This window comes from Centroberyx gerrardi, chromosome 8 (genome assembly GCF_048128805.1).
Source record: "Centroberyx gerrardi isolate f3 chromosome 8, fCenGer3.hap1.cur.20231027, whole genome shotgun sequence".
NCBI lineage: Eukaryota > Metazoa > Chordata > Actinopteri > Beryciformes > Berycidae > Centroberyx > Centroberyx gerrardi.
The window spans coordinates 28,620,501-28,647,417 of record NC_136004.1 but is presented as its reverse complement, the minus strand read 5'-3'; the positions used below and the strand labels follow the sequence as shown (position 1 = coordinate 28,647,417).

The 26,917-nt window shown below is 42.6% G+C and overlaps 1 protein-coding gene across 1 annotated transcript in view; it reads left to right on the top strand.

Moving 5' to 3' along the window:
* LOC139920332 (metal transporter CNNM4) overlaps window positions 1-26,917 on the top strand; it is a 42,334-nt gene that overhangs the window by 5,925 nt on the left and 9,492 nt on the right. The window contains exons 2-4 of the mRNA XM_078285064.1: window positions 12,137-12,280; window positions 12,937-13,071; window positions 15,490-15,659. Of these exons, the coding sequence (XP_078141190.1) occupies window positions 12,137-12,280; window positions 12,937-13,071; window positions 15,490-15,659 (449 nt within the window). The remainder of the gene's footprint in view (window positions 1-12,136; window positions 12,281-12,936; window positions 13,072-15,489; window positions 15,660-26,917) is intronic.

Sequence of the window (26,917 nt, the reverse complement as noted above, 5' to 3'; positions counted from 1 at the left end):
TGTCAGGTTTGTCTAGATTGTCCCCTGTCTTGGTTTTTATCAGTGTGCAGGCACTTATCTGGCCACCCCACCCGGTATTTAGGACCCGGTCGTGAGTGCTACAGTTCGATGACAGTTGATTTAGTCGTGGCTACGCAGCTGTGTGAGATCTGCTTTCTTCTGTCTTTCTCTTCTTTCCTTCGTCTTTTCTGTTTCTGTCTTTGATTCTTGCTGCTTTTAAATAATGACTCATTTTGTTCCTACCTCCCCCTCCCTTGTCTTTCTTTCTTTCTTTCTTTCTTTCTTTCTTTCTTTCGTCAATTCTTAACTCTTCACTGTGTCGTGTTCTTACAGTGTGGCCTCAGTGACCTTTGTCCCACACACACACACACACACTCACACACTTTAACCCACCTCCAACTCTACAAAGGCTGGGCTTGGATAACTCCTGTGCCTGACACTCCCTGTAGCTACACACACACACACACACACACACACACACACACACACAGAGTTTTATGACTTTGTGTAAAAGGTTGCCCAATCTCTGGTTGATAAGACCTGAATCTCCACTCCTCTTTTTGTATGATGGGTGTGCCTCTCTCTCTCTCTCTCTCTCTCTCTCTCTCTCTCTCTCTCTCTCTCTCTCTCTCTCTCTTTCCTCCATCCTATCCACGTGTTTTTTCGTCTGTCTGTGACTGTCCAGGAAGTAAGAACAAAGTCAGCTACTCTTGGAGGCCGATGAATGTTCTGAAATACCTGCTGTGTGTTTCTTTATTGGTATGAAAAAAAAACCAACACGTTGTGGCAGAAAGCTGTCGTCAGGGTTACGTAACAACAACTGCGTTCACACTGCCGTTCAACGTTTCCCAAGTATGATTTTCTTTTTCCCCTCACGTGACTCAGATCTGATGTTTGTGCCAACAGTGAAAAGCTGCATGCGACTCGTATTTGAACGCTAAAATCTGAATTTCTCAGTGTTGCCATGACAATATGGAAATCTTGCGTCATTCACCGGTGACTACTGTCATAATTGTGAAACGCCACAGCGGCTCCAAGTGAAATCTAACACAACGATGGAAAGAAAGCCAAATAGACACTATGACCGAAGTATCTTCAAAACAAGCAGGAGAAGTGTGTGTACGAAAATAGATGTGATGTCTTTTGTTGTTGTCTTTTCAACATCACTGTCGGTTCATATTGCTGTCAGACAGCCTGTGTGTTACATCTTAGAAGAGACTTGAACGGTCGTCCAAAGAGACAATGGATCTTAAATACCTGTCCTGTAAAGCAGCTGGCAGTGGCCATTTTGGAAAGGTATTTAAGAGTCGTTGTCTCTTCGTCGTGTAACCTTGATGAAGACTTCCTGCTGAAACGCGTTGGTTTTTCTTTACAAGTCAAGACAGTTTTTAAAACATCCGTCGGCCACCAAGAGTACTTCAACTTGTTCTTCTTTCGTAGCTTTTCACATAGATTTGTAGACTCCTATCTATCTATCTATCTATCTATCTATCTATCTGTCTGTCTATCTATCTGTCTGTCTATTAGGGATGTTAATGATTAATCGACGATCGATTAATCACCGTTAAGAATTTGATCGATCAAGCATATATTAACTGATGAATCGACAATGTAGGCTATGTGTTATTTCTCATTTCTTGCTGATATGATTTACCACCACAAGGGCGCAATTTAGCTGTCACCGCTTATTTTGTTGTTTTGTTGGTTGTTTTGTCTGTAAGTGTCTGTGTTGTCATTATGTTTTGTGTGGACCCCAGGAAGAGTAGCTGATGTTCTGCATCAGCTAATGGGGATCCTAATAAAATCCTAAATCTTCTAAATCCTATACAGAGGAAGAAGAAAGCCAAGCAAGCGGGCGAAAAGTCCAGTGTAGGAGCATTACACCCAAAAAGACGACTGTTCATTGTAAACATTGTAATACAATGTTGAAGTACAGCACGTCTGCGAGCACAATGACAGGGAATGCAGGAAGATCTTTTGAATTTTGCTTGGTTAATTAACTTGTTGAGTAGACCTAAAGACAGGTGTACAAACACACATTTTCTATTTTCTATTTTCTATGTCAAAAGCTGTTTTTTTACATAATGATTAATCGATTAATTGGTCGTTAACGTGACTGACGGTCGATTAAGGAAATTGATAAAAATTTGCTATCTATCTATCTATCTATCTATCTATCTATCTATCTATCTATCTATCTATCTATCTGTCTGTCTGTCTGTCTCTCTGTGTTTTCACTGGGTTGTGTACTGTAGGTTTGTGTGTCCACGCACCTTTTGACTGTTTTCATGAGACAGACCCTCAGGTGTTTTGCTGAGTCACAGAGAGTAAAAACACACACATACACACACACACACACACACACATACACACCAGCGTTCACTGACACACACATTCACACGCACACACACACACACACACACACACGTCAGCTGACTTCCCTGTCTTCCCTTCCCTGCCTTCATTTGAGGAACACAAAACCTGCACGATTGATTTAGGACTGCAAACTACATTTCCGCTGCGCTGTTGTGACAGCTTCCAAAAACACTTTCCTAAGAACAGCAGCTTAATCCAAAAGATCATCATCTTACAGATAAACTGACATTTTTATTCCTCTGCGCCGGCGACAGCCGTGGCCGGAGGCATTATGTTGTCCGTCCGTCCGTCCGTCCGTCCCATTCTTGTGAACGCGATATCTCAGGAACGCCTTGAGGGAATTTCTTCAAATTTGGCACAAACGTCCACTCGGACTCGAGGATGGACTGATTCGATTTTGGTGGTCAAAGGTCAAAGGTCAAGGTCACTGTGACCTCACAAAAGACGTTTTTGGCCATAACTCAAGAATTCATACGCTAATTATGACAAAATTTCACACAAATGTCTAATAGGATAAAATGATGAAGTGATGACATTATATCCAAAAGTTCAAAGGTCAACTTCACTGTGACATCATAATGTTTTGCTTACCACTGTAGCTGAGAAAACGATCTTGGGTTATTCTACAAAAACGGTGGAAGTGCTGTCACTTACTTTTGCAGACACCAAAATCCTTTAAGTTAACCTAATAATCACATTAATTATATATGTTCAATAAATAAAGACTGTTCTTGCAATGATAAAAGAAAGTTTATTGGCGGAGGCATACAACCGTGAGGCGGTTATGTCTAGTTAGGTTATAAAGCATATTTTCCTTTAGGGAGTGCGCTTTAATTAGACCCATTATGTATATCAGGCTATATCAGCAGGTCCTTAAAATGTGTAAAAAAAGTCTTAAATTATCTATATTTAAGGCCTTAAAAACATGTCTTAAATTCAGTAATTGTTTATCACATGTGCACTATTAACTAATAACAGAACAGGGTTAATACAATATGCCAAACATGTTTTGATTTCATCACATCGGCTTTAAGAAACACAGTTGGACATCATTTCCTGGTTAGCTTCAAAACTTTTATTAGCTTTGTTCATGCATTTTATGCAAGCTTTTTGTTTTTTAATTAGTCTTAAATCCAATTCCAGGTAACATTAAAAAGGTCTTAAAAATTTGGCTTCCTGAAAAATGCAGATACCCTGTATATGCAAAGCTCCTATACATATATTACTATCCTACTAATGTAGTATACTGTATTCTAATACAGTACTGCAAGTAAGGATTCCCCAGTGGAAAAGAGTCGTCTAACCCTGCCAGTGGTAGTGTGCGTTCACACTAGACATGTTTGGAACGATTTATTCGAACTCTGGAGCGTTTACTCCTTTAGTTCGGTTTGTTGTTTGGTTTGAACTCCGGTGACGCCAACTAACGGCACCGAGATACCTGAAAATGTGAGTTTCTGTCCTCTAACAAGCAAAATATGGTTCGGTTCATCAGGAGTGAGAACGTAATCCCAACCAACTACAGGAAAATACCCCAAAGCACCAGGTTTTATGGGTATAAGGAGATGTTCGTATTGAGCTATTTCTTCATGTGTTCTTACCTGGAATGAACACCAGAGAAGGGAAATTATAGCAAAGAGCGCAGACAAGTCCATCATGCTTGGCTAAAGTCACAAAGACTGGAATCAGATTTGTTTTGACTCTAACCTGCAGGACGACAGGTCGCCAAAACTCTGTCCAATAAACAAGCTGCTTGTGAGTCGGTGTGACTTTTGTTTACAAGCCCTGCTTCGCTTGTAATCGGGCAGTGTGAACCTAAACGGACCAAATACAAAGAAGGCAACAAAATACACTTTTCCACTCTGTTTCAGACCAAAGAAAACAAACTGTTTCTTAACAGGCAACGGTCAACATTGGTGTTTTGGACGCTTTTGTGCCGTTTGGGAAGTGGAATGACTTCAAGCCAGGACTGCATGGACTATTGTCCTGTGCCTCATCAAAGCTCATACAATCAGTTACAGTCACTCTGCTCTCCCTGTCTAATTCCCTCTGTGTTCTTATCAGCCGCCTGCTGCTTTTCTCTCTTTTCCTGTCTTGTCATTGGAGCTGGAAGTGCTGACGGTGCAGCCACAGTCCGCTCGACTCCCCGACTTGGTGTGTGTGTGTGTGTGTGTGTGTTTTTGTGTGTTTTTGTGTGTGCGTCACATCAACACTTCCAGACTACCATCCTCTAATGATATCAGTCAGCAGCACGGAGAAGGGGACAGCTCAGCAGAAATGACACACAGCTGTCTTGTCTATTTGCTTTGAACGAGGTTCGTTTTGCTGTGCGTCACATGATGTAATGTACTTCAAATGTAAATCCAGTAGTGGAATTCCTCTCATCTTCAAAGCCTCAGTGGATGGGAAGGTCACAGTGGAGGGATTTTAGTTTCCACAACTAATGATCAGAAGTATTAAAGCATTTCAGTTCATCTAGAATGCCTCTGTTGTAGTTAAAGTTGGTCCACACGTTGATATAAGGTAGTAAAGTCATTTTGTTCCTTAAATAGTCAGTACTAATAATCACGATTAATAATCAGGGTCGCAATATCTAGCGAAATAATGGTGATAGGAATCATTTTAGCCAAAATTTTGCAGCCCTCCTTTCCCTCAAATCAGTGTAGATCTATCTGCAGGAGACTCCAGCTTTAGCCACTGTTACTGGAAAAACAGGTTGGAAGAGCTTGGCCTGACCCGCAAACTGAAACCTTTGTGTGTGTGTGTGTGTGTGTGTGTGTGTGTGTGTGGTTAGTGGTGCATATTTGTGAGCGTCCTTATGCGTTTCATCCCTCAGCGCGTGCAGGTTTTCCAGTTTGTGTCTGTGGTCAGTGTTGTTGATATGCGGTGGGCTGTGTTTTTGCGTGGGTGGTATGCGTGTGGCATTCCTTTCCCATACAAACTTATCGTCCACTGCTCCCCCCCCCCCCTCCCCCCCCCTGTCCTTTTGTCACTGATGTTTCATGTCAACAAACACACAGGCTCGCATGCTGGTGCCGGGATAGCTAAAGGTTACAGAAGCAGGCCGAAAGGTCACCCAGTTGAATTACTGGACCTGCTGGGAGAACCTAAGTGAATGAGTTGACGCTGCTGCTCTCCTTCGGCGACTACTGCCGAGATGCCCTTGAGCAAGACGCTTAAAAGGATAGTTCACCAATTCCAAACAATTGCAGTAAATGGAGTCCTGTGCTGTAGGCTTCAGAAAGGGCAAAAATGTCCATAAATGTTCTCCATACAGTTCGTGCAGGACAATCCAAATATTATAGTATATATCTGTGAGTGAAAAAACCCCCGATATTTTATCAATTATTTAATGAAAAAGAGTCGTCCTCCGTTGTATTCAGCTTCCGTGTTCCCAAACCTGGACATTTTCTTGCCCTTTTTGGATCCATGAGGATGAGTAGATCATGACCAAATTTTAATTTTTGGGTGAACTATTCCTTTAACCTTCAGTTGCCCTCCAGCTGCCCTGTGGCTGGTGCTGATAAAGAGTAAACCTGCTCAGCAAACCTTTCCCTGGTGAAATAAAGGTTTAAAAATGATTCCCGGCATCTTTATGAGGCAGTTTATTGCTACAGAAGGCAGCAGGAAATACTAAACCAAGCTTAGCTGTTTCAGATTTTGCAGGGCGAGGCGAAACAGGAGGAAATTGCAACATCCAATTTTTGTCCTTTGGATTTGAATGTGTTGCTGTGGCACGTTTGATCGTCTCGTGTTTGTACCATCAACTTCTTTGGCTCTGTGAGGTGTCGATATTTAGAGGAGTCAGGCTGTGTGTGTGTGTGTGTGTGCGACAGACAGCAATATTAGCTGCTTAACTGATTTTCTAGCTGTTGGGCCTAAGTCTGTGCTGCCTTGTTAACCTCAATTAGTCTTAAGCACCAAGGTCTGGCTTGACCATTTGAAAAGAAGATTTAGATACCAGAAATGTCCATGGCAGACACACAGCAGGTGCCCTTCAGAATGGCTGCTATAAGAATATATTGAAATATTGAAGATATATATATATATTGAAGAGCGTCCGAGGCACTCTGTTGGATAGCAAAAGTTAAAAGCCTTTATTTTACATTGGCAATCTGAAAAGTTAAAACTGACCGATCGCATTTCAAAGCCGAAAGTGATTCTTACAATTACTTACTTAGTCTGACCAGCAGCCATGAAAATTTATTACTTTTCTGTCGGTCGACTAATTGATTTATCGACTGATCGTTTCAGCGCTGCGGGTCGATATCAGTGTAGGTCAGTGGTCTGTAACCATGTGCCATCGAGAGCCAAGAGACTGAAGGTTTTCATTTCAGCGAAAAACTACAGTAGCTGATTTCACCTGTCAGCATCTTCAACTAGAGAACTAGGGGAACTGAGCAGTGAGATCGGCTGCTGTCATGAAAACCTGCCAGCTAAACAACATTATTTTCATGAGGTCATTTATGTCCTGCGGTGTGTTGTAAGTCAAAGGAACAGAAGCTACGACTCGTGGCTCGTGACAAAGGTCAACAGTGTGTTTCTCGCTTCCCGTTTTGGCGCCTGTTACTTCTCCAATCTCGCAGTTCTCCCTCTCCTCGTTTGGGAGAAAATCTTTTTTTGCGGCGCCATTGTGGAAGCTTGTCTGTCGTACGCACAACTTTGTAAGTGGGTGGAACTGTGACTTGCCTCTGCGGCGGCGAATGCCTTTAAGGATTAGCTTCAAAGACAAAGCCAGTGAGTAGAGGGGTTTGTTTGCTGCTTGCTGCGAATACAGAGAGAACGGAGGCCGGAGTTTATAAGACCAGATCTTCTGCCGGTCTCTACCTGTGTCGTCTTCTCATTAGTGACGTTATGTTTGAGCTCTTTCCTTACAATCAAGTTTCAGAGGCTGATTTACGTTGCGTACAATTCGCCAAAGCCACCTCAGCAGACAGCCGTAGGCCTAATAATACCACAACTGCAACCTACAAATAAAAAGATGAAGAAGAACAATAAATCAACAAAGACAATTGACATTAAAAAGTAAAAAGCAATACAAGCAAATAAGCAAGGAACATACAATCCACTCATAGAACAGGGTATCCATAGGACCGTGAAGTCTAAAAACATCTTAAATTATCTACATTTAAGACTTTCAAAAGTATCAAAATATCTTAAATACAGTTATTAAAGGTCTCACTTTTTTCATATCCAATGACAGATTCCTTTGTGCTGCATATAAATATTCAATAGTAGCACAATAAGCAAAACATTTCGTTTCTTTTTTCGTTTCGTATATGCTGAACTCAGTTGGACTTCATTTCCCTTAAAAATGTATTTCCTGGTTAATTTCCTTTTTCTTGTTCTGCCGGTTTGTAGTTTCAGAGCTTTCATCAGCGGTGTTCAGTCAGAAATAGGCTGGATTTGCCGTCTTTGTTTCTTTATTTTGTTTTTAAAATTAATTTACAGGTAGCATTAAAGCGGAGAATTTTAGAATTAAAATGGTCTTAAAAAGTCTTAAATTTGGCTTTCTGAAACCTGCATTACACCTTTATAAAAAGTGAGGTAGAGAACAATTAATAAAAAATGAATACGTAAAGGCGAGTTTATAAAAGTGTGTTCTCTGCATCGATTTAAAAGGTGACACTGATTTTTCCAGCCTGAGCTCGTTTCAAAGTCCAGGAGCCCTGATGATCCGTCACCGTCAGCTCGGTGTGTCGGTGTGAGCCGTGAGCGGGGGAAAGAAAGATTTTAGAAATAAAAATTCTCTGTCTGTCATGTCAAGTCCTCAGTTCAAAGTGACAGCTGTGTGTATTTCTGTGTGAGCCTGAGGCCAGCGGGCTGTGCTGATTGGGTCACCTTATGTCGTGTTTCGTGACAAACACGCTCATCGCGGCTGCAGACCAGCGGCCACACATACACACACACACACACACACACACACACACACAGAGGTGAGCTGTTTTCTTTTTACTGTAGACTCAGCTGACACAGGTCAGATCCTGAACGCATGAAGAAGCAGTCGGTACTTGGCTGAACTTGGCTGTGTGTGTGTGTGTGTGTGTGTGTGTGTGTGTATGTGTTCCAAAGGAGTCAATAGACTCTCAAGTGACTCTCCAGTGACTAGCAGTAAGTATGTCCCCCGGGGTCTCACTTCCTCTGAAATATTGACTCAGCTCCACAGGGAGCCGAGGGAGAGGTCACACACACACACACACACACACACAGCCTTTTCCATTGCATTATTTCTCTATTATATCTCTATCTCTCTCTCTATTCTGTTGCCGCAGTGACCTAGCATAGAATGAACAACGATCAGCAAATGAACGTACTAGGAGGCTCAGTGTTGGACATTATGGGTTAGTGTATCACACCTGAACAGCAGTATGGTGCAGTACATCTCTCAGGCTCTGGGTGGATGTGAAGCAAAATGGCTGAAATTCCCTCAAACACATTAAAAGGAGAAGCCAGACCATCGCCACCTGACATTTCACCCGTCCCATCTCATCGGTTCTTCAAGTCGATCCCCCTTTACATCTGGCCTTAACATTCAACTTCGGATTGTAGTTGGATAGAGAAAGAAGAAAATCCAGGTATAAATGTGCCCAAGAGCCACTGAAGATCAACCGAAACCACCTCTGGAAGTGATCAGAGCATAAACAGGTGTGGATGCGTTGCAGGATCTCCAATCCATGTACAGCAACAGCATAAACGAAAATAAACTTCCAACCAGGAGACGCATGCAGCTTGGACAGCAACATACAGTACATGTCAAAAATGGATCGTCAGGATGCTGATGCATGAAGCGGGACAAGGTCTTAAATGTCTGTTTTAAAAGGCATAAATATTACAAGAGGAAGAGACATGGCAGACAAGCAGGAATTTGCGTTTTGCAAGGGAAAGAGTGATCTGATTTCAATGTGTAGCCTGTATCGGAGACACATTTAACTGTCAGGTGTCAATGTAATCCAGATAAACAATATCTACAAACAATCCAAGAACATCCAAGACGTCGAGGTCAATTGTTGTCGTTAACAAAAATCATCTATAAACAATCTGCAGCAGATATTGTTCTCTTTTTGTAAGTAGAGTTGATTGTATTAGTGTGAATATAACTTAAGTAATATATTGGGTTTTTTTTTACTTTGGACCACCAACACCAGTGGATTCGCTGCCATGTTTACCTGTGTTGACACACTTCTGCAATTCATTTTGGGAAGTGGGTGATATCGGATCGGTGCCTACAAAATAGTTTGTCGTACTTGTAATTCCCGCTGGGAGGCTGACATGAATGTTTGTTTTTTCCAGTCAGCAGCTCGTATTTAAGGTAAATCCAATATGACATGAATGCGGTATTTGTTTACTGGTGTGATTTCTAGGTATTGAAGCCCTCAAAATTCAGTTGTTGCCATTTTGGGCCGCCAACGTGCGAAGCTGCCTAACGCGAGGTGTAAAGGAGGCTGTTTTGATCGGTTATAGCCTTGAACGTCCAGCCTCGCTACTCCCTCTAGAGACTCGAGAGTCCAGACTAAATATACATCATCCCCTGCTCTGTCCTGCCATGACATCACAGACTCCTTCAGTAAAGCCAGACTGGGGGGGAAATAGATTCCTCAAACTCTCTCTGCTCTATTCCTGTTGTAAAACGCGGCAAGGTCAGAGCAGAGGGAATGTGTAGAATGTGTGTCTGGCGTCCGGCCAGCAGCGGCTGCTCGCCACGGCATGCAGGCTGGCATCAAGGACACAGTAAAAAAAAAACTAAAAAAAACAACAACACTTATACCTTGTGATCTTCTTTTAATGGCTGGCCATATGAGCCCTCTCCAAATCCCATTGATCTGCTGATCTCTTTTTGGAAACAAATTGACGGTGGGCCTTTGTCGCTTCTTCTTTTTCTCTCTCCCTCTCATTTCATCCTTAATCATGATTTCCGCAATTCGGCTTTCAGGAGAATAAGAACAAACTTGTGTGTGTGTGTGTGTGTGTGTGTGTGTGTGTGTGTGTGTGTGTGTGTGTGTGTTCTTTAGTACAGTAGATGCTTTTTCAGATGCTATTTTGAACAACAGTGAAGGCAGCTCTTCCTATATTTAGGAATCAAATTGTCTCCCTTGTTCTCATCCGTCCTGCTGTGCAAATCCAATCGCTTAATGGTCCTGTGTTTGCGTGCGTGCGCGTATGTGTGTGTGTGTGTGTCCATATGTGTGTGTGTGTGAGAGAAAGAGAGAGAGAGAGAGAGAGTATGCATGCGTGTTGGCACCGTGTGTGTGTTCGTGTGAGAGTGCAACAAAGATCAAGAGTGTGTGTGTAGGTGTGTGTGCATGCAGTCAGTTCAAACCAGTTGCTTGTATGCATATCCCCATGTGTGCAGTGTGTGTGTGTGTCGGGGCGGAGGCGAGGGCATTATCCCCCGCCGCCCGCCGCCGCCCGGGGCCGATCCCCCAGATAGCCTCTGAGTGCTTCACTCTGCCGCTGCCATTAATAATTCAGCCTCCTATGGCGAGACTGTTTGCCAACTCCACGCTTGTTTGGTCACGGCTATTCAGCCAGAAAGGGGCAGCATCAACATTTGCACTGTGAAGAGTTTGCACTGTGCCATGTGAGGAGTTCATTAGGTGTGTGTGTGTGTGTGTGTGTGTTTGGTACAGTACCACACATGGCCAAAGTCCAGACCCAGCCCTACTGTAACGACCCGTACACATTAACATGCTGTTTGCAGTACAAGCAGAGGCAGGAGGGCAAGTGGGTGAGATGGGGTTGGGTTAGAGTTAGAAAAGAGCTGCTATACATAATGATATGGATATTTGTCTTGGGATGGGACAATACCCGTTATTACTATATATATATCAGGTAAAAAAAAACAGTAACGGTTATGACACCACTCCCCCCTTAAATTTTTATTATCATGACCACCGCAATAACCGGCAACTTGTTGCTGAATAGCAAATGCAGAAAGTCACCATTTTACATAAATATTTTACAGATGTTCTACAGTCTTACATTAAAACGTGTTTAAAAAAGAGAAATGTCTTGCTATTGACATGATGAATTAGTTTTTATAGTACTGATTTTAAGATTTTCATCTTATTAATATTTATCGGGATAATGTTGATGATCGGGAGGCTCGGCCAGAATTGTTGTTCTCAGTCACATCGACTCTTTGAAATGTGACTGTGATTTCCACCTGTGACTCCCATTTATTTAGCATTAGCAGTAGTGAAATTGTTGTTAAAATGCTGATGGTTGTGTGGCAATTACTAACCAAGGCATGCTTCCCAGTTTCAGCTGGGTCTTGGATGGCTGTCAGGTGCAAAGAAGAAGATCGCATGAAAAAAACAAACAGGGATTTTAAATACTTGCATGGATTTGGTAGTGAGAAGTGACACTAAACAACATCCAGTGTTCTTCTCACATGATAAATAGGCACAATGAGCTTGCTGTCATGGCTGCTCAACTCATCGTGTTAAACTATATATCATGGTTTTAGTTTTCACTATTTATAATCTTATAATATTTGCACATCGGCAACAGTTAAACATTTAATTTCATTTAGTATGTCCACTGTAGATGAAAATAGTCCAGAATGTTTGTAGAAAATGTGAAAAGTGCAGTAAAATGTTGCTTCTCAAATCATCAAGCAAAGTAATGAGGGCTGTAATTTTAACCATAATTTTGCACCTGTATTTGCCATATAGTTGATTTAAAGACATTGATCCATCCGGTTGACTGATTGATGGATTGATTGACTGATAATCCAGCAAATGCTTCTCTCTGTCCCACTTAGGAAAATCCCATCTGGCCATTGTCCAGAAGGTGAACAACGAGGGGGAGGGGGATCCTTTCTACGAGGTGCTGGGATTGGTCACCCTGGAAGACGTGATCGAGGAAATTATCAAATCAGAGATCCTGGATGAGTCGGACCTTTACAGTGAGTTGGGTTTTCTCATTACATGTCTTGTGACAGACGCTGTGTTTTCACCAAGTTGTTGATTGTTTGATAGGCTGCCTATCAGTGCAGATAAGCATATATATCTCAGTAATCAAATTTGCTGTTTTATCTTTGTGATAGGTGAAACAAACTGTTTTCAGGTATTAAAACACTTGTACAATGTTGAATTAGTGGGTCTTGCAAGATTAAGCAGTAAGACGCTCAGGGTGGAGCTTTACAGAACAGCTAACATGACTTTAACAACTCTTCTACAAACACTACAGCATGGCCTTGAGCGGCTTATTGCTTTTAGTGCACGCCATTGTAATAAAAAAAGAAAATGTTCTATAAATCTTCATTTTTTTAAAACAATAATAATTAATTAATAGGTAGTGATTCTTCTGCCAAGCAGTTTAGTTCTTTAACAGTAGCGAAACAAAGAGGCTGCTTATTAATATTTAAATGAACAGTTATGCGGTCACACCTGTGTGTTTGTCGGATATCTTACAACAGCTTTGAATGTGACTCAGCCAATCAGAACTGAGGAACAGAACTATACATTATATATAATTAATAACACTGTCTGCTGTGTGTGTGTGTGTGTGTGTGTGTGTGTGTGTGTGTGTGTGTGTGTGTGTGTGTGTGTGTCTCCTCAGCTGATAACCGCAACAGGAAAAAGGTGGCACCCAATAAGAATAAGAGAGACTTCTCCGCCTTCAAACACGAGAGCGAATCAAAAGTCAAGATCTCTCCTCAGCTGCTGTTGGCCGCCCATCGCTTCCTGGCTACAGGTGGGGAATGGACACATGCAAGCATGCACACACACACACACACACACTATAAAAGGAGTGCTATAAAAGGAGTGGAACATAGTTTAGGAAGGACACTGAATTATCTGTATGAGATTCGTGGTTCTCATGAGTTTGCCATTCTCCCACGCAGTGATCTGACATATATACACACACACACACACAGAGAGACACCACTACTGTACAAAGAGGATGTTGCAACTTGTCCCCCCTCCCCTCCCCCTCCCCCCCACACACACACACACCACAGTGTTACTAACATGCTGCCAATACCACATTTCTAACCTCTGAACCAACCATCATTTCTGTATATTTGAGTATATGTCTTCTATCATTTAGCCACAACATTATCATCTGATCAGGATGGCAGGAAATAAGTGATGCTGTTATCCTGCCATCTTGCAGGCAATGCAAGTCCTTGCATGCAGTGAGAAGTTTTCTATTTGTATGTTTACTTAATAAATCTATTTGAGATCCAAGCAGTGTGCCTGCACTTGCCTACTAGCAGAGGGTGAGACTGGAGTCCGTCCAGCGGGATGTAATGCCTCACCAGCGCTACAAATCACTTCAGCATGTGGACTGTTGCTATCTGTCTGGTTAGCGAGCGTTAGCTGATACACTCTGCCAGGGGGAGTTAGCACTAGCCGTGGCTAGCATGACGTAGCACTTCACTGCCCAGCCGGCACCAGAGCAGTGCAGCAGCCTGTGTCTGCATCTGCAAACATACTGTCAGTGTCTATCTGACTTCTGTCTGTCTTTGTTTTTTATTTCCCATGCTGCTGTTATCATCTTTCCCTCTCCATTCATCACACAGAGGTTGGATTTTTCAGGGTTTCTTCAGGGTTTCTGTTTTTTTTATTTTGACACCCGTTCCTTTTCAGCATGAGGTGACAGATCCCTGCTTCTTTTACTCCTTTTCGTGTTGCTGTTGACATCCCCGATCCCTGATTCATCCCTGATTTTTCTAGTTTGTCTCTAATCTCTGCTCAGGTTTCCCATTGGTTGTGGGATTTCTGGAATATCTCTGAACTTTGAGAAGTGTAATCCGGCCAGGAAAAGGCAGGGAATCTGATAAATCCTCTGGGAAAGTCGGGGAATATCAGTGAATTTTAGAGATGGAGACATGAGAACACCATGATGTATTTTACAACTTGTTTCACACTTTCATTGCAGTAGCTGGTGGTTTCCAGCTGATTTTCGCCACAGCAAGCCTAACTGTTGTGGAAACAAGTTTGGAACTTTTCTGAGCTGAAAAACAAGATTAACAAACCAGGAAGGAATAAAACGTACAGCTCATGGAAGCATTCTGACTTAGTTATGGACAGTCATGGAAAAGTCTTGCATCAGAGCCGCAGTGCTGAACCCTGTCGCTTATTTGCTTTCTTGACGTTGTGCTTGTCAGTAGCTGACACACACACACACACACACATACACACACACACACACACACACACACACACACACACACACACACACACTCACACACATTGTACCAGTTGAACTTGTTGACTTTACATGAAAACCAGAATGAAAGAAGTGGGCTGTTTGCTTGTTAGATGATGAATTCCTCCGCCAGTCATATACGCCCCACCTCTCACTGTACGTTGCATACTGTGAAACTCCTCATCGCCCCTGTTTGCAGAGTAGACTGTTGCTTTGTCCTGGGTATGGGAGGGGACGAGGGACATGTGTGATCGCAGCACCTGGCCCAGGACGGCTGCCAAACGCATGCAATGAAGGAGAAACTGAATTTTAGATTTTTAATCAACATGTCTTTTTCCATCTTTGCCAGGCAGGTGTGTGGGTGGGTGGGTGAGGGAGGTGGTGAATTTCTTAAGGTGTTTTTAGTTACTTTTTCTCTGTTTTGTTGTAAGATGTTTCATTAAAGGGCCATTAAGTCATCTATTTTTTTTATCAACCGCTGTCAGCGCCCAGTAGGAATTGCAACAACATTGATAGAACTTGTCTCCTCGCACAGCCCACACTCCTCTAATCCCCTTGAGCTACCGTGGCCTGTAATTGACACAAATAATAAAGTCATTTGTCATTTGCTTTTTGGCTTCAGAATGAGGCTTTTTAGCCTTTGTAGCTGAAACGCTGGTACCAGCATCCTTCATCATTGAGCAGTCGAAAATATGAGTAGGTGGCGGGTGTTGAAATGCTAATGGGTTGGGAGTTTTTGTTCCTTAACTGACTATTGGCTGGAAGTGAGTTTTTAATTGCTGGGTCATTGGTATTGATCACCAACCCTATCAAACCCTTGCAGATATATTGCGGTCATTCTGTACTATATGAGGCAGTAAAAATCTTAATTATTGCCCTTTAAAAGAACATCAAAAGTAAAAGCCTCTTTCTCTCTCTCTCTCTCTCTCTCCCTCTCTCCCTCCTCTCCCCCGGCAGAGGTGAGTTTGTTCAGCCCGTCTCAGATCTCGGACAAGGTGCTGCTGCGAATCCTTCGCCACCCCGACGTGATCCAGGAGATCAAGTTCAACGACAGCGACAAGCGCTCGCCCCATCACTACGTCTACCAGAGGGGCAAGGCCGTCGACTACTTCGTTCTCATCCTGCAGGTACGTGATGACTTGGGCGAGGGTGGGTCGGTGACTACTTGTCGTTTCAGTGAGCGTTTTATCATCCAGTCACGCAAGGATGCATTAAGTGGCAGGTCGGGATCAAGCGGCCAAAACCACGGGTGAATTTTGACACCAGTAATGAGGTGGCGGCAGGCGGCAGTTCCTCTAACGTCCACTAGGGGCCGGCTCCAAAAAGACTCCAAACCTGGCCCAACTCCATGCAAGTCAATAGGACCACAACTAGGGATGCACCAATACCGATACTGGTATTGGTATCCATGCCGATACCAGGCTAAAATGGAATATCGGTATCGGAGATTTTACCCAAGACTAAAATCTGATACCGAAAGCCATGAGTAACATGTAAGAAATAAAAGCAAACTGTCTTGTTTTTATGCATTTGTGGCACATAGAAGCCTGTATTTCTCAAACAGTGGGAAAAACAAGGATTTTATCTCAATAATTTTGTCCATTGACCCCAAACTAAGGAAGTAAGCCTGCACTGTTCAGTAAAAGTAACGGATCGGATCGGTACTCAGTATCGGCCGATACTTAGACTTTCATACTCGTAATCGGTATCGGCATTGAAAAAGTGGCATTGGTGCATCCCTAACCACAACCCGAGTCAATACATTTTATGGTCTATGGTCGATAATCGCAAATTGCTCACATTGCTATCGGATTTTCAAAAACCAGATATAGAGGTGATCAGGCTCGCATTGTGATTGGAATTCTACATAATCTGGAGACGATCCAGCCATAAAGTGAATAGAAACAAAGTGAAAAGATGGAGAGAAAAGGGGAAAAAGTAATGCAGGCTCAGATTCGAATAAATATAGCCACAGGAGACACATAACAGGCATTTGTCAGGCCAAGTGTGGACACACAGCGATGTGATCTCGTAAAATCTGATCTTCAGAATCAGAAATCTCTGAAATGACAATGCTCTTTCATGCTGCCTGAGGTCTGAGCTTTTTGGGGGTTAAAGATAACAACCTCACCATGAACACATCCCACCCTGCAGTCCCTCTGAATGTCACGTTCACTTTGGTTCAGCTCGGAAAAAAGCTGTGCGGCGTGGAGATAAACCCCCATCCCCCTTTCCTCTTATTTTTTTTTCTCTGACTCTCCATCTCCATCTCCTCTCCATCTCCTCCTCTCTCCTCTCCACCTGTCAGTTCACAGAGAGTTCACACTTTGATTTGTCTTAATGCGTCTTGTTGCACAAGTCACCCCCTCTCCAAGTGTAGCCGGGGCTTAGCAGCACTGAGCCACACACTTACAGAACCTCGCTCTGTCTCGGTGTTGAACGCAACTCTAAGCCGCAGCCTGTAACAGATGGCAGTAGGCGTAACCAGCGCCGATCCTACAGGGGTCCCAAACTGTTGGTAAAGCCAAGTGTTTTGGTTTTTGCTTGAGTGTGTGTATGTGTGTGTGTATGTACAGCATTGGAAATCAACTTTTTGGCTGGTCCAAGAATAATTTTTACCGACCAAAATGATTAACATACATTTTTCATAGAAATATGTCACCCTACCCGTTTTCAGTGCCATTTCATATGTAGAATCAGGTGTTAATTTAAAATTTAAATAACAAATTTGTACGTTTTAGAACAGGCAAAAACTGTATATAACCAAGGCATTCAAATGTTATCATCTCAAAAAGTTACCATAAGTAGTGCAAGATGGTGCAAACATCACTAGTTCAAAACACAGATATCTGTGTCTGATGTCAGTGTGTGTGTCACAACAACATCAACAGTTTGGAAGTCAGTCTGCTAAGTCTGGTCCCAAGCCAATCAGATTTCAGAGAGCCAGATTTGGTGTCGCGCCAGGCTGGAGGAGGTTAAAACCCCGGGTAAAAACATAACACGCTTACGCACATATGTGTGACAGTCACGCATGAGCACGCCGTCATATCTATACTGACACTGAGAGCGACGGGGATAATCATGATGTCACGTTCACCATACTTTTACTACCAAGTTTAAAACCAAGTTTACAAAGTGCTTTGCAATGAAGACAAAGAAAGACACGGAAAGGTTGCACAAGGAAAGAAGAGGACACCAGGAAAAACAAACACATAGCCATAAGGCTGGGTGTGGGATAAAGCCCTTGCTTAGAGTACTGGGTGGGGGAGGAGGGTAAGATTATTATGCAAATCAGTGTTGTGGAATTTGGACTTGATGTCAGAAATCTTCAAGGAGGGCAAAAACTTTATTGCTGTATTTTTCTGGATGATTGAACTGATTTACCGAAAGCGGAGAGGTAAAATCACTAACTTAAGCATCTGTTGCATTATTCAAATCTGTTATTCAATCCAAATTGTTGACAAAATGTACTTGTGGACTTCAGTAAGTCGCTGCTAAAATAACATAATGTAATGTAACGTAAAACCATGTGCCATGAAACCAGTGGAAGCAAAGGGAACATTCATGGAAATGAGCCTTACTGGTGAAATCATTAGTAGCATCCATTGCTTTATACTAATTGAGGGTCTAATTAAAGGTGCCATGTGTAGCATTCTGAAACATCAATATATCATTGTCAAAGGAGTTGTGATACCTTGGTATAAATACCATAAACACACAACCATAGTTGAGACTATTGGTAGCCTCTGTCTCACACCGGTGGTATTGTTAGTGTTTCTCAAAATGATTTCCACATTTCCCATAAACCCCATTGCTTCCTGTTGCGAAGAGGATGTTGTTACTTGCCCCCCCCCCCCCTCCCCCTCCTTTGCCTTTTGTTTTTTTTCTTTGGCTTCACTGAAGAGGACAAACATGTTAGAGGTGATTTTTCCATCGGACTTTTCACTCCTTCCACCATCTACTGTTGCCAGAAACTCTGAAAGCTTTAGCTCCGTTTGCTCTGGAAGAACAGCGCCCTCTTCCTGTTTTGTGCCGCAAAGCAGTACAGCCGATTTCCCATGAAATTTGACCCAGTGGCTCACAATACAAAATGCAGTGCAGAGGCCAGTAGAAGCTGCCAGTCCTCTTGGCAGTGGTCTTGTTTGTTTGTGGTAATTACACTAATGTCTCAGAATCAATGTTATAATGATTTATTGATGTTAAAATCGACGCAGCTGAAGGAAAGGCTTCTCTTCCAGCACCACATCATCCCCGGGAAGGAGAGGAGACAAGGGGGTACATACTGTATGACAAGGAAAGGTGAAAAGGAAGGAGAGGAGAGGAGGGCAAATGGGGTTTCAGACAGCTGTAACCTTGGACTGACAGAGATAGATGGAGATAGAAGGAGGGGAGTGTTGCTGGGTCCCAAAGGGCTTGCTCTTCACTAATTGATCCCCATTATATAAGACTGTAGTGGAGGGCGGAGGAGACCATACTGGCCTGCTGTCAGTCTGCTGTCAATACACTAACACACACACACACACACACACACACACACACACACACACCCCAGAGAATCTCTACCTCACTCTGTATGCCTAACATACAATAAACACCAATACAGTCTTTGTATATCCGCTGTTTCCGCCTTGTGTACATATACACTCAAGTCACAGAGGGTGGGAAATTATGCCTCATTATCTTACCTCTCACTCTGTAACACACACACACACACACACACACATTGTTTATTTCCCACAAGTCGGTTATGTCAGTGTCCCCAAACAGTCATTAGTCGGGGGCCAGTAATCCAGGGATCATTACGGCTTCAAACCCCCCCTGCTCATCTTAGTGGAATCTTCCCTGTGGGAGGCAGGATATTGAAGATATGGTAGAGACCCCACATGTGGAATAATCCACTGAGACCTTTAGGGGGGGGGGGGTGGCATTTAGTGTCAACACGCCAGTCAGTGATAGCAGCCTACGGTCGGAGTGGGAATTTTCCGCTTTGTATTTGTGGAGGTTGATACTCGTGCTGACTGTAAAGAGCATTTTATACTTTAATGAAAATAGCACCTCTGCACGTAAACTGACGCTATTTGACTTGTATTTGGGGTTGAAAAGGGGGCTTCACGTAAGTGTTGCGTACCTGCCCAAGAATCTCAACTTCGCGTTGAGTCTACGCAGAGTCACGCACTCTGATTGGTTGATCATAGGGGCGATCATGACGACATCCAACTCTTCAAGCTCCAGCTGCTCCAACACATCCCATTACTCCATACTCACACCGCAGATTCCCCGTATACAGAATATGATCTGACTCGTTTTTGGAGCTCCTTGCTGCATAAATTTGCATATTAATGAAGAACTGATTTTCTTGAGACTACTGTAACTCTTTAAGATACAGAGTTCATATTAATACCAACATGTGTTATGTGAAGACAAGTATGTTGATATGACTAATTAATGCATTAATTAGCTTAATTTGAGCTCATTAGCATAAATGGCTACGTTTAATACATCAAGGTGATCATGGCAGCTCAAGAGCCTGTTGCATGTACATCGTGTGCCACTGGGTCGGATTTTGCGGAAAATCTGCTGGATTGCTTTTCGACACTAAAACAGGAACCATTTTAATACACAACTTTATTCCAGTTCCACTATTCTAACTGCACAGTTTCAACTTCATGTTAGGTTATGTGGTCAGAATGCATATTGGTTGTTATCGAGGGCCGGTATCGGCTCTTATCCGTCTTGTTGCTCTTCAAAACAAAGCGACATGGAGGGAGGGGGAGGGGGAGGGGGAGGGGGAGGGGGAGGGGGGACAAGTAGCAACATCCTCTTTGTACAGTAGTGGTGTCTCTGAGTGTGTGTGTGTGTGTGTATATATGTCAGATCACTGCGTGGGAGAATGGCAAAGTCATGAGAACCAAGAATCTCATACAGATAATTCAGTGTCTTTCCTAAACTATATTCCACTCCTTTTATAGTGTGTATGTGTGTGTGTGTGTATTTTTCCTGGTAGTGATCCTCACCGTCGGCAGACAGGCTGTGTTTGTTTATGACCAGCGTGATTCATGCGTCTATAAAGATGCTTTGTGATTCTCACAGAGCCGAGTCAGAGCCTTACACAGACCGAGTTTGGCCACTGTAACTCAAATTTGAATGAAATTTGATCATTTCCTGGTCGTGAAAAATGTATTAATTTCAGTCTGGAAAAGGATGGAATAATGTTGAGCCCACATATACTTATGACAGTCTGTTTTATGTAGTTGTTGACCCGTTACCATTTGCCATCATGTGATATTTGTTGCTCTGAAGAATAGCTTTTAGCAAAAGAGCGATATAGCCCAGTTTACTGTCCTATTCCTAGAAACTAATGGAATTTTTCAATGGAAAATAAGTTTGGAACCAACATGAGAATAAGTAATCCTGTGAATTTCTTTCTTTCTTTCTTTCTTTATTAGGATCCCCATTAGCACCAGCATAAGCATTGGCTGTTCTTCCTGGGGTCCACCACACATACAGTCATACACACTTATACACACCATAACCACATAAACACAACAAACAAAACAGCTCATCTCATTGAATTAACAATCAAGTACATATGGAAGAGAAACAATATTGTCATCCTTTCAACAGACATTAAGCCAAACACAAAAATTATAAATCAATCACAATTCCTCAAGAATTAATAGCAAACTTGTAAATCCTTGTCTGAATGACCTTCTTAAATTATATATTTATCCATCCTGCGCTTTCACGCATGAAAATAGGGTATTAAAATAAATTTCTCATTCTCTGCCAAGGGGATTTCTACTTTCACCCAGGTATACATTTTATTTCCTACACCATTTTTTCCTAGTTTACTCACACACAATTCAATTATGGTTCCTGAAGTATTTGGAGATACTGTTTGAACAAAATTTGGAACCGATCTTTAGTACTCTCTTGAACAATATGCACTGGCAATGAATTCCACCAGGCCTATAAGCATGTTGATAATCTGTGTTTAAGTTATTAACATCAAAATAAGTTTGTATTTGTTCAAAAATAATTCTCTCCATTACCTTTCCTAAAGCTGGTAACAAACTTATAGGGCGGCTATTTGTACCGGGAAATGGTGCAGCTGGATTCTTTGTAAGCAGAATAACTTTTGCCATCTTCCATGCCTGTGGACAAATACCTTTTTCAATACTCAAATTAATAATATGACAGACAGGAACAGCAATTAAATTGGCAACAATTTTAAGAAATTTAACATTATCTACACCTGGTGGTCTGTCCTTACATTTATTAAGCAGACTCTCAACATCTGTAATTGTAACTTTTGCAATTTTAAATTTACACTTCTTATTCTTCATCTGAATTGGATGTGAATTGGAAAGGAAACAGGTCATCTTTTGTGTGTGTGTGTGTGTGTGTGTGTGTGTGTGTGTAATGTGACGTCTCCTTGGCAGAGACCTCACTCCATCGGCATGTGAGAGTCAGGCCTGACCTAAGGCCACACACACACACACACACACAGAGTCTACCCCAATGGCATATGGTACTGACGCTGACACTGACTCAGACTATTATGTTCTCCTGAAGAATTCAGTGTGTGTGTGTGTGCGTGTGCGTGTGTGTGTGCGTGTGTGTGAGAAAACTTGCTTGTGTCATAGCGCAAATGAGTCACTCGCTCTGTACCAAACGTTAGAGGAAACTGTTAAGTTTTACATCAACCATTAACTCAGGTCAGCATTTCATTTTATGACAAACACATAGTCACTCAACCCCTAACCACTGGGCTGGGCAGGACACACACACACACACACACACACACACAGCGTCCAGGTTAAGTGTGTGGTTTCAGGCAGCGCCCCCCCAGTGTCTAGGTTATAAGTTATTAACAAACCTTTGACATTGATTCCTCTGACCCCCGCAGTGGCTTCTCACGACTTTACACACACACACACACACACACACACACACACACACCCTAGGCAGTGTCCTCCAGAGGCAACGTGGGCTCATTTCCCCAGTTAGCTATAATACACACAGAGAGTTGACCTGAGTTTGACTTTTACCTGCACCCAGAGCTGAACACTGGACGGCCCCATTCCATTAATCATCTATCCTTCCTCATTTAGTGTCTTAAAGGCCCCTCTCCAGTACTTTTGCGATCTATCCTCTCTTGTTTACTGTTTTAAATGCCCCGCTCCAATACTTTCACAATCCATCTTCCCTCATCTAGTGTCTTAAAGGCCCTGCTCCAACATTTTCACGACTTATCCTCCCTGTCCTTTCTATCTCTAAGTTCTGGCTCCAACACTTGGACAATCTCTTCTCCCGTATTTACTAAGCTCAAGGCCCTGCTCCAATACTTTAACACACTACCCTCCCTTCATTTACTGTCCTCAAGGCCCCAGTCCAATACTTTGGCACTCTATCCTTCCTCCTCTACTATCCCTAAGGCCCCACTCCAGGTTTTTCACAATCTATCCTCCCTATTTTTTCTGTCCCTAAGGCCCGCCTCCACTTTGACAATCTCTTCTCCCTTATTTACTAAACTCAAGGCCCCACTCCATTACTTTTACATGCTACCCTCCTCACTATCCTCAAGGCCCCATTCCAATACTTTCACAAACTCTCCTCCGTCATTTTTCTGTCCATAAGGCCCAGCTACAATACTATCTTTACATTTTATTGATTTATTTTCCTCAAGGCTCAACTACAATACTTTCACAAGCTATCCTCCCTTATTCACTATCCTCCTTCCGTTGTTTTACCTTGCTGCATTCACTGAGCTTGATTCGTTTGATCAGTGAAACAAAAACCTCCTCCTAAGATGTATTGCCTTCTCTTTAGCAGTCATCTTAAGTTTAGCTATTAAAACAAGGGTACAAAGAGGGGTGTGTTGGAAAGGTATTGGGACCAGACCAACAGGGTTATATATGTATATATGTATACATGCATGTCAGTGATGAATAGAGACTTCAGTTGCGACACAAAGTTTTTGCTTGCTCTGTCGATGAGTCACATGCACCCGCTTGAACTTTGGCCAAGACCCACCTACAGTACAGGTACAGTACATGTCTTGGCAAAAACACACACACACACACACACACACACACACACACACACACACACAGTATGGTTGAACTATAAGCTGACACACAGTCCTGAGTCCTGAGTGATGTTCTATTGTAATGATGTCAAAGTACAGTGTCCCCTGAGGTTTATTAGCATCCTCATCTTCAGTCATCATAATTTAAAACACGTGCGCTTGTGTCAATCCTGAATCCAAGTTCTAAGATATTGTTCTTTAATTAAAGGTGCCGTCCTCAGGCAAAAAAGTCTATAAAAAGCATTTCTGTGTGCGTGTGTGTGTGTGTGTGTGTGTGCAGTCTCAGTACATCGCCCTCTCAGTGCTGTGGATTAGGCTTTGACAGATACAGGTTTTTGAAGGCAGATATAGCACTATTTTTAGATTGAAGCTGCCGATAGGCGACAGGTTTGACCATTTTCATGCCAAAAAAATTCAGAAAAATACAAGTATGCAGTTTCCCCCCCCCCCAAAGTCTTTCTTCTTGTCAGGGTGGAAAAGCCTCTGAAACAGCAGGCAGAACATCTGACACTAAAACCCAGACTAATTAAATCATTTTCTTAAGACAGGGTGAAGCAGGTTTTATAGCAGGTTTTACTCCCATGCAACACTGGTCAGACATCTGAAATAAAAATAAAAATAAAAACATATTCAGTAGCTGTGGTCAGGGAGGAACCTCCATCGTATCGGAGGAGGACGACGCTGACTGGCCATTTTGAATAAAAGGTCAATATCAGGCTGATGTATTGGTCTGCAGCCCCGCTGCGGGCAGGCTGTATTGTTGAAGCTAATGTCGGTGCAGGACAGGGAAAACAGGTCCGGCCGGAGCAGAGGCAGGCTTTACACCTCTCACTCCTCTCCTCCGCCTCCCTCTGTTTCTATTCTTTCTCTCCTCCCTCCCCCGTCCCTCCCTTTAAATTAAACACCAGCCGTGCAGCGTGGACGGCTGCAAATCGCCCGGAGTCAGAGAGAGAGAGTGTGTGTGTGTGTGTGTGTGTTTTTTGTGTGTATGAGTGTGTTTTTGTGTGCGCATGTGTCACGATCTTAAGTATTTGACCCTGGCTGATGCACACATGCATGCCATGCATTGCGCTCACACATGTACATATCACACACACACACCCAACGCCTATAGCGGCGGCCATATGTCGAGCGGTGATTAACCTTAGCATCTTTCCAAATCTGCTGATACCCTTCAAGTGACAGAAAGCTGGTGACAGAGCCAAGGAGACTTAAGCTTCGTCATGAGGGTGGAATGGGCAGCTCGTGCCTCTATAAGCCTTGCGGACTTCGGTGTGACAGTCGACTAGAGGTTAGAGAAAGTGGGCTTTATGGAAGGAAGGTCGCCGGTTCGAATCCCTGGACTGAGAAAGTTTGGGTGGCAGGGACTAGGGCTGTGTGATATTGACAAATAATCGTATACAGATTTTTCAATATTTCAGATTTTTCAGCAAATGAAAAACATTTTTAATGAAAAACTTAAATGTTGCTGCTTAAAGGATAAGGCTGGTGTTTTTTAATGCATTGCTTACCGTCAACAAATCCTATGAAAATAACAAAATCAACAGTGTTTGCTCTACTCCCGTTACTTTCTGACTTCCCACGTACCGTTTTTAGCCGTCAACCCGGAAGTCATTGGCTCCAATTGTAAGCTAAAAACCTTGAAATACAGCTCACAAAGACATAGTTTCAATTTTAAAAATCACTAACTGTTACCACGAAAAGTCAGACTGTTGTAGTTATTACCAAATCAAATTCAAATGGGAACAAATCTTAGTCAGGGACTGTTTTCGGTGCTACGGAACTACTTTCCTGAGATCGCAAACGTGTTTACAGCCGGCTTATTAAGTTGTTTGAGGAAAACGTCGGTCGGCCCGGTGCATCGTGATGATGAAATATGTTGCCCAGAGCAACGGCATGGCTCTGTGACGTGTTTTTAATCGTTTTTTTAATACAATGGAGTTCTATGGCTGCTGAGACATGGCTGCATTGGGCACCGGCTACATGGACGAGATTTGTTGGCAAAACAAAATCATTGCTGATTTTGTTATTTTCATAGGATTTGTTGACGGTAAGCAATGCATTAAAAAACACCGGCCTTATCCTTTAAGATGTGCTGTGTTTGAATTCTTTCATTGAGGTATTGAGGATACGGTTAGCGCTCTAGTTGTGTTCAGTGACTGTGAAAGTAGACGGTCTGTGAGTTTGGGACTATAAACCTCCGTCAGTTTTGAAATAGTCAAAGTTTTTACATCCGATTGAGCAAAACAAATATAACCTTTTCAACTTGATTGCCCATTTAAAAAAAAACTTTTCAAAAATCTAACTTCTGTATAAAAGGGACAATTTTTTGATGTTATTAAAATGAATTTGGACTCATGTTGGAATTATAAAGTTAAGCGGGCCGTCACAATTCAAAGGTCCCACGCTGACGCAGCAGAGCTATCTTACTGCTTATATCTTATTTTCCCTTTCTGTTTCGTCTCTCTTTTAATTATGCCACCTGTTCTCTTTTCATCACCCCAGTCCCAGGATGTTGACTCCAGTGTGGTCGGGAGTGGGGGGAAGGGAGGATGCGAGGATGGAGGGAGGGATGGAGGGAAGGAGGGATGACAGTGTGGATTAACTGTGCTGTGTTGTTGCTGCAGTTCACACATTCCAGCAGCCGGGCCGAGCCAACTCTGTACCAACACAGAGGCCTCCTTCACCCCCTGTCCCCTCCTCTGTCCTCTCATCCCTCCACACCTCTCTTTCTCTTTCTCTCCATCCCTCCGTTACACACCCCCGCTTTTATTTTTAATCACCAATCTCCTTCCTCTCTTCCTTTGCATCCCGTCATCGCCCTGCAGCCACACTTCTCCTCAGGTTTTTGGGAATCTGCTCTATCCAGTGTTCACCAATATTAAAACATGTCGTCCCCCACAAATGACATAGACCCCTCTGGGCCAATCAGTAACAAATATGACACCTTGTTTTAACCTTTAATTGTAGCGCCCCCCTGTGGCCAAACGCTGTAATTTTTAAAAAGTCAGAGCTATATCGGGCCGGTGTTGGCCTTTCAGTGAAAATAATTTATTTACTGTACATTACTTTACTTTACTATATATTGCACCTTTTAAAACCAAGGTTACAAAATGCTTCACAATAAAAACTACAATTAAAAACATAAAAAACACATATCACATAGACAAAAACAGAATACCAGACAATTTTAAGACAACAAAATAGCAAAAATAACAGCTTCAAGAGCCATTGAAAGCAAGGGAATAAAATAGATGTTTTTTAAAAACGATCAGTGAGTCAGATAATCTGATA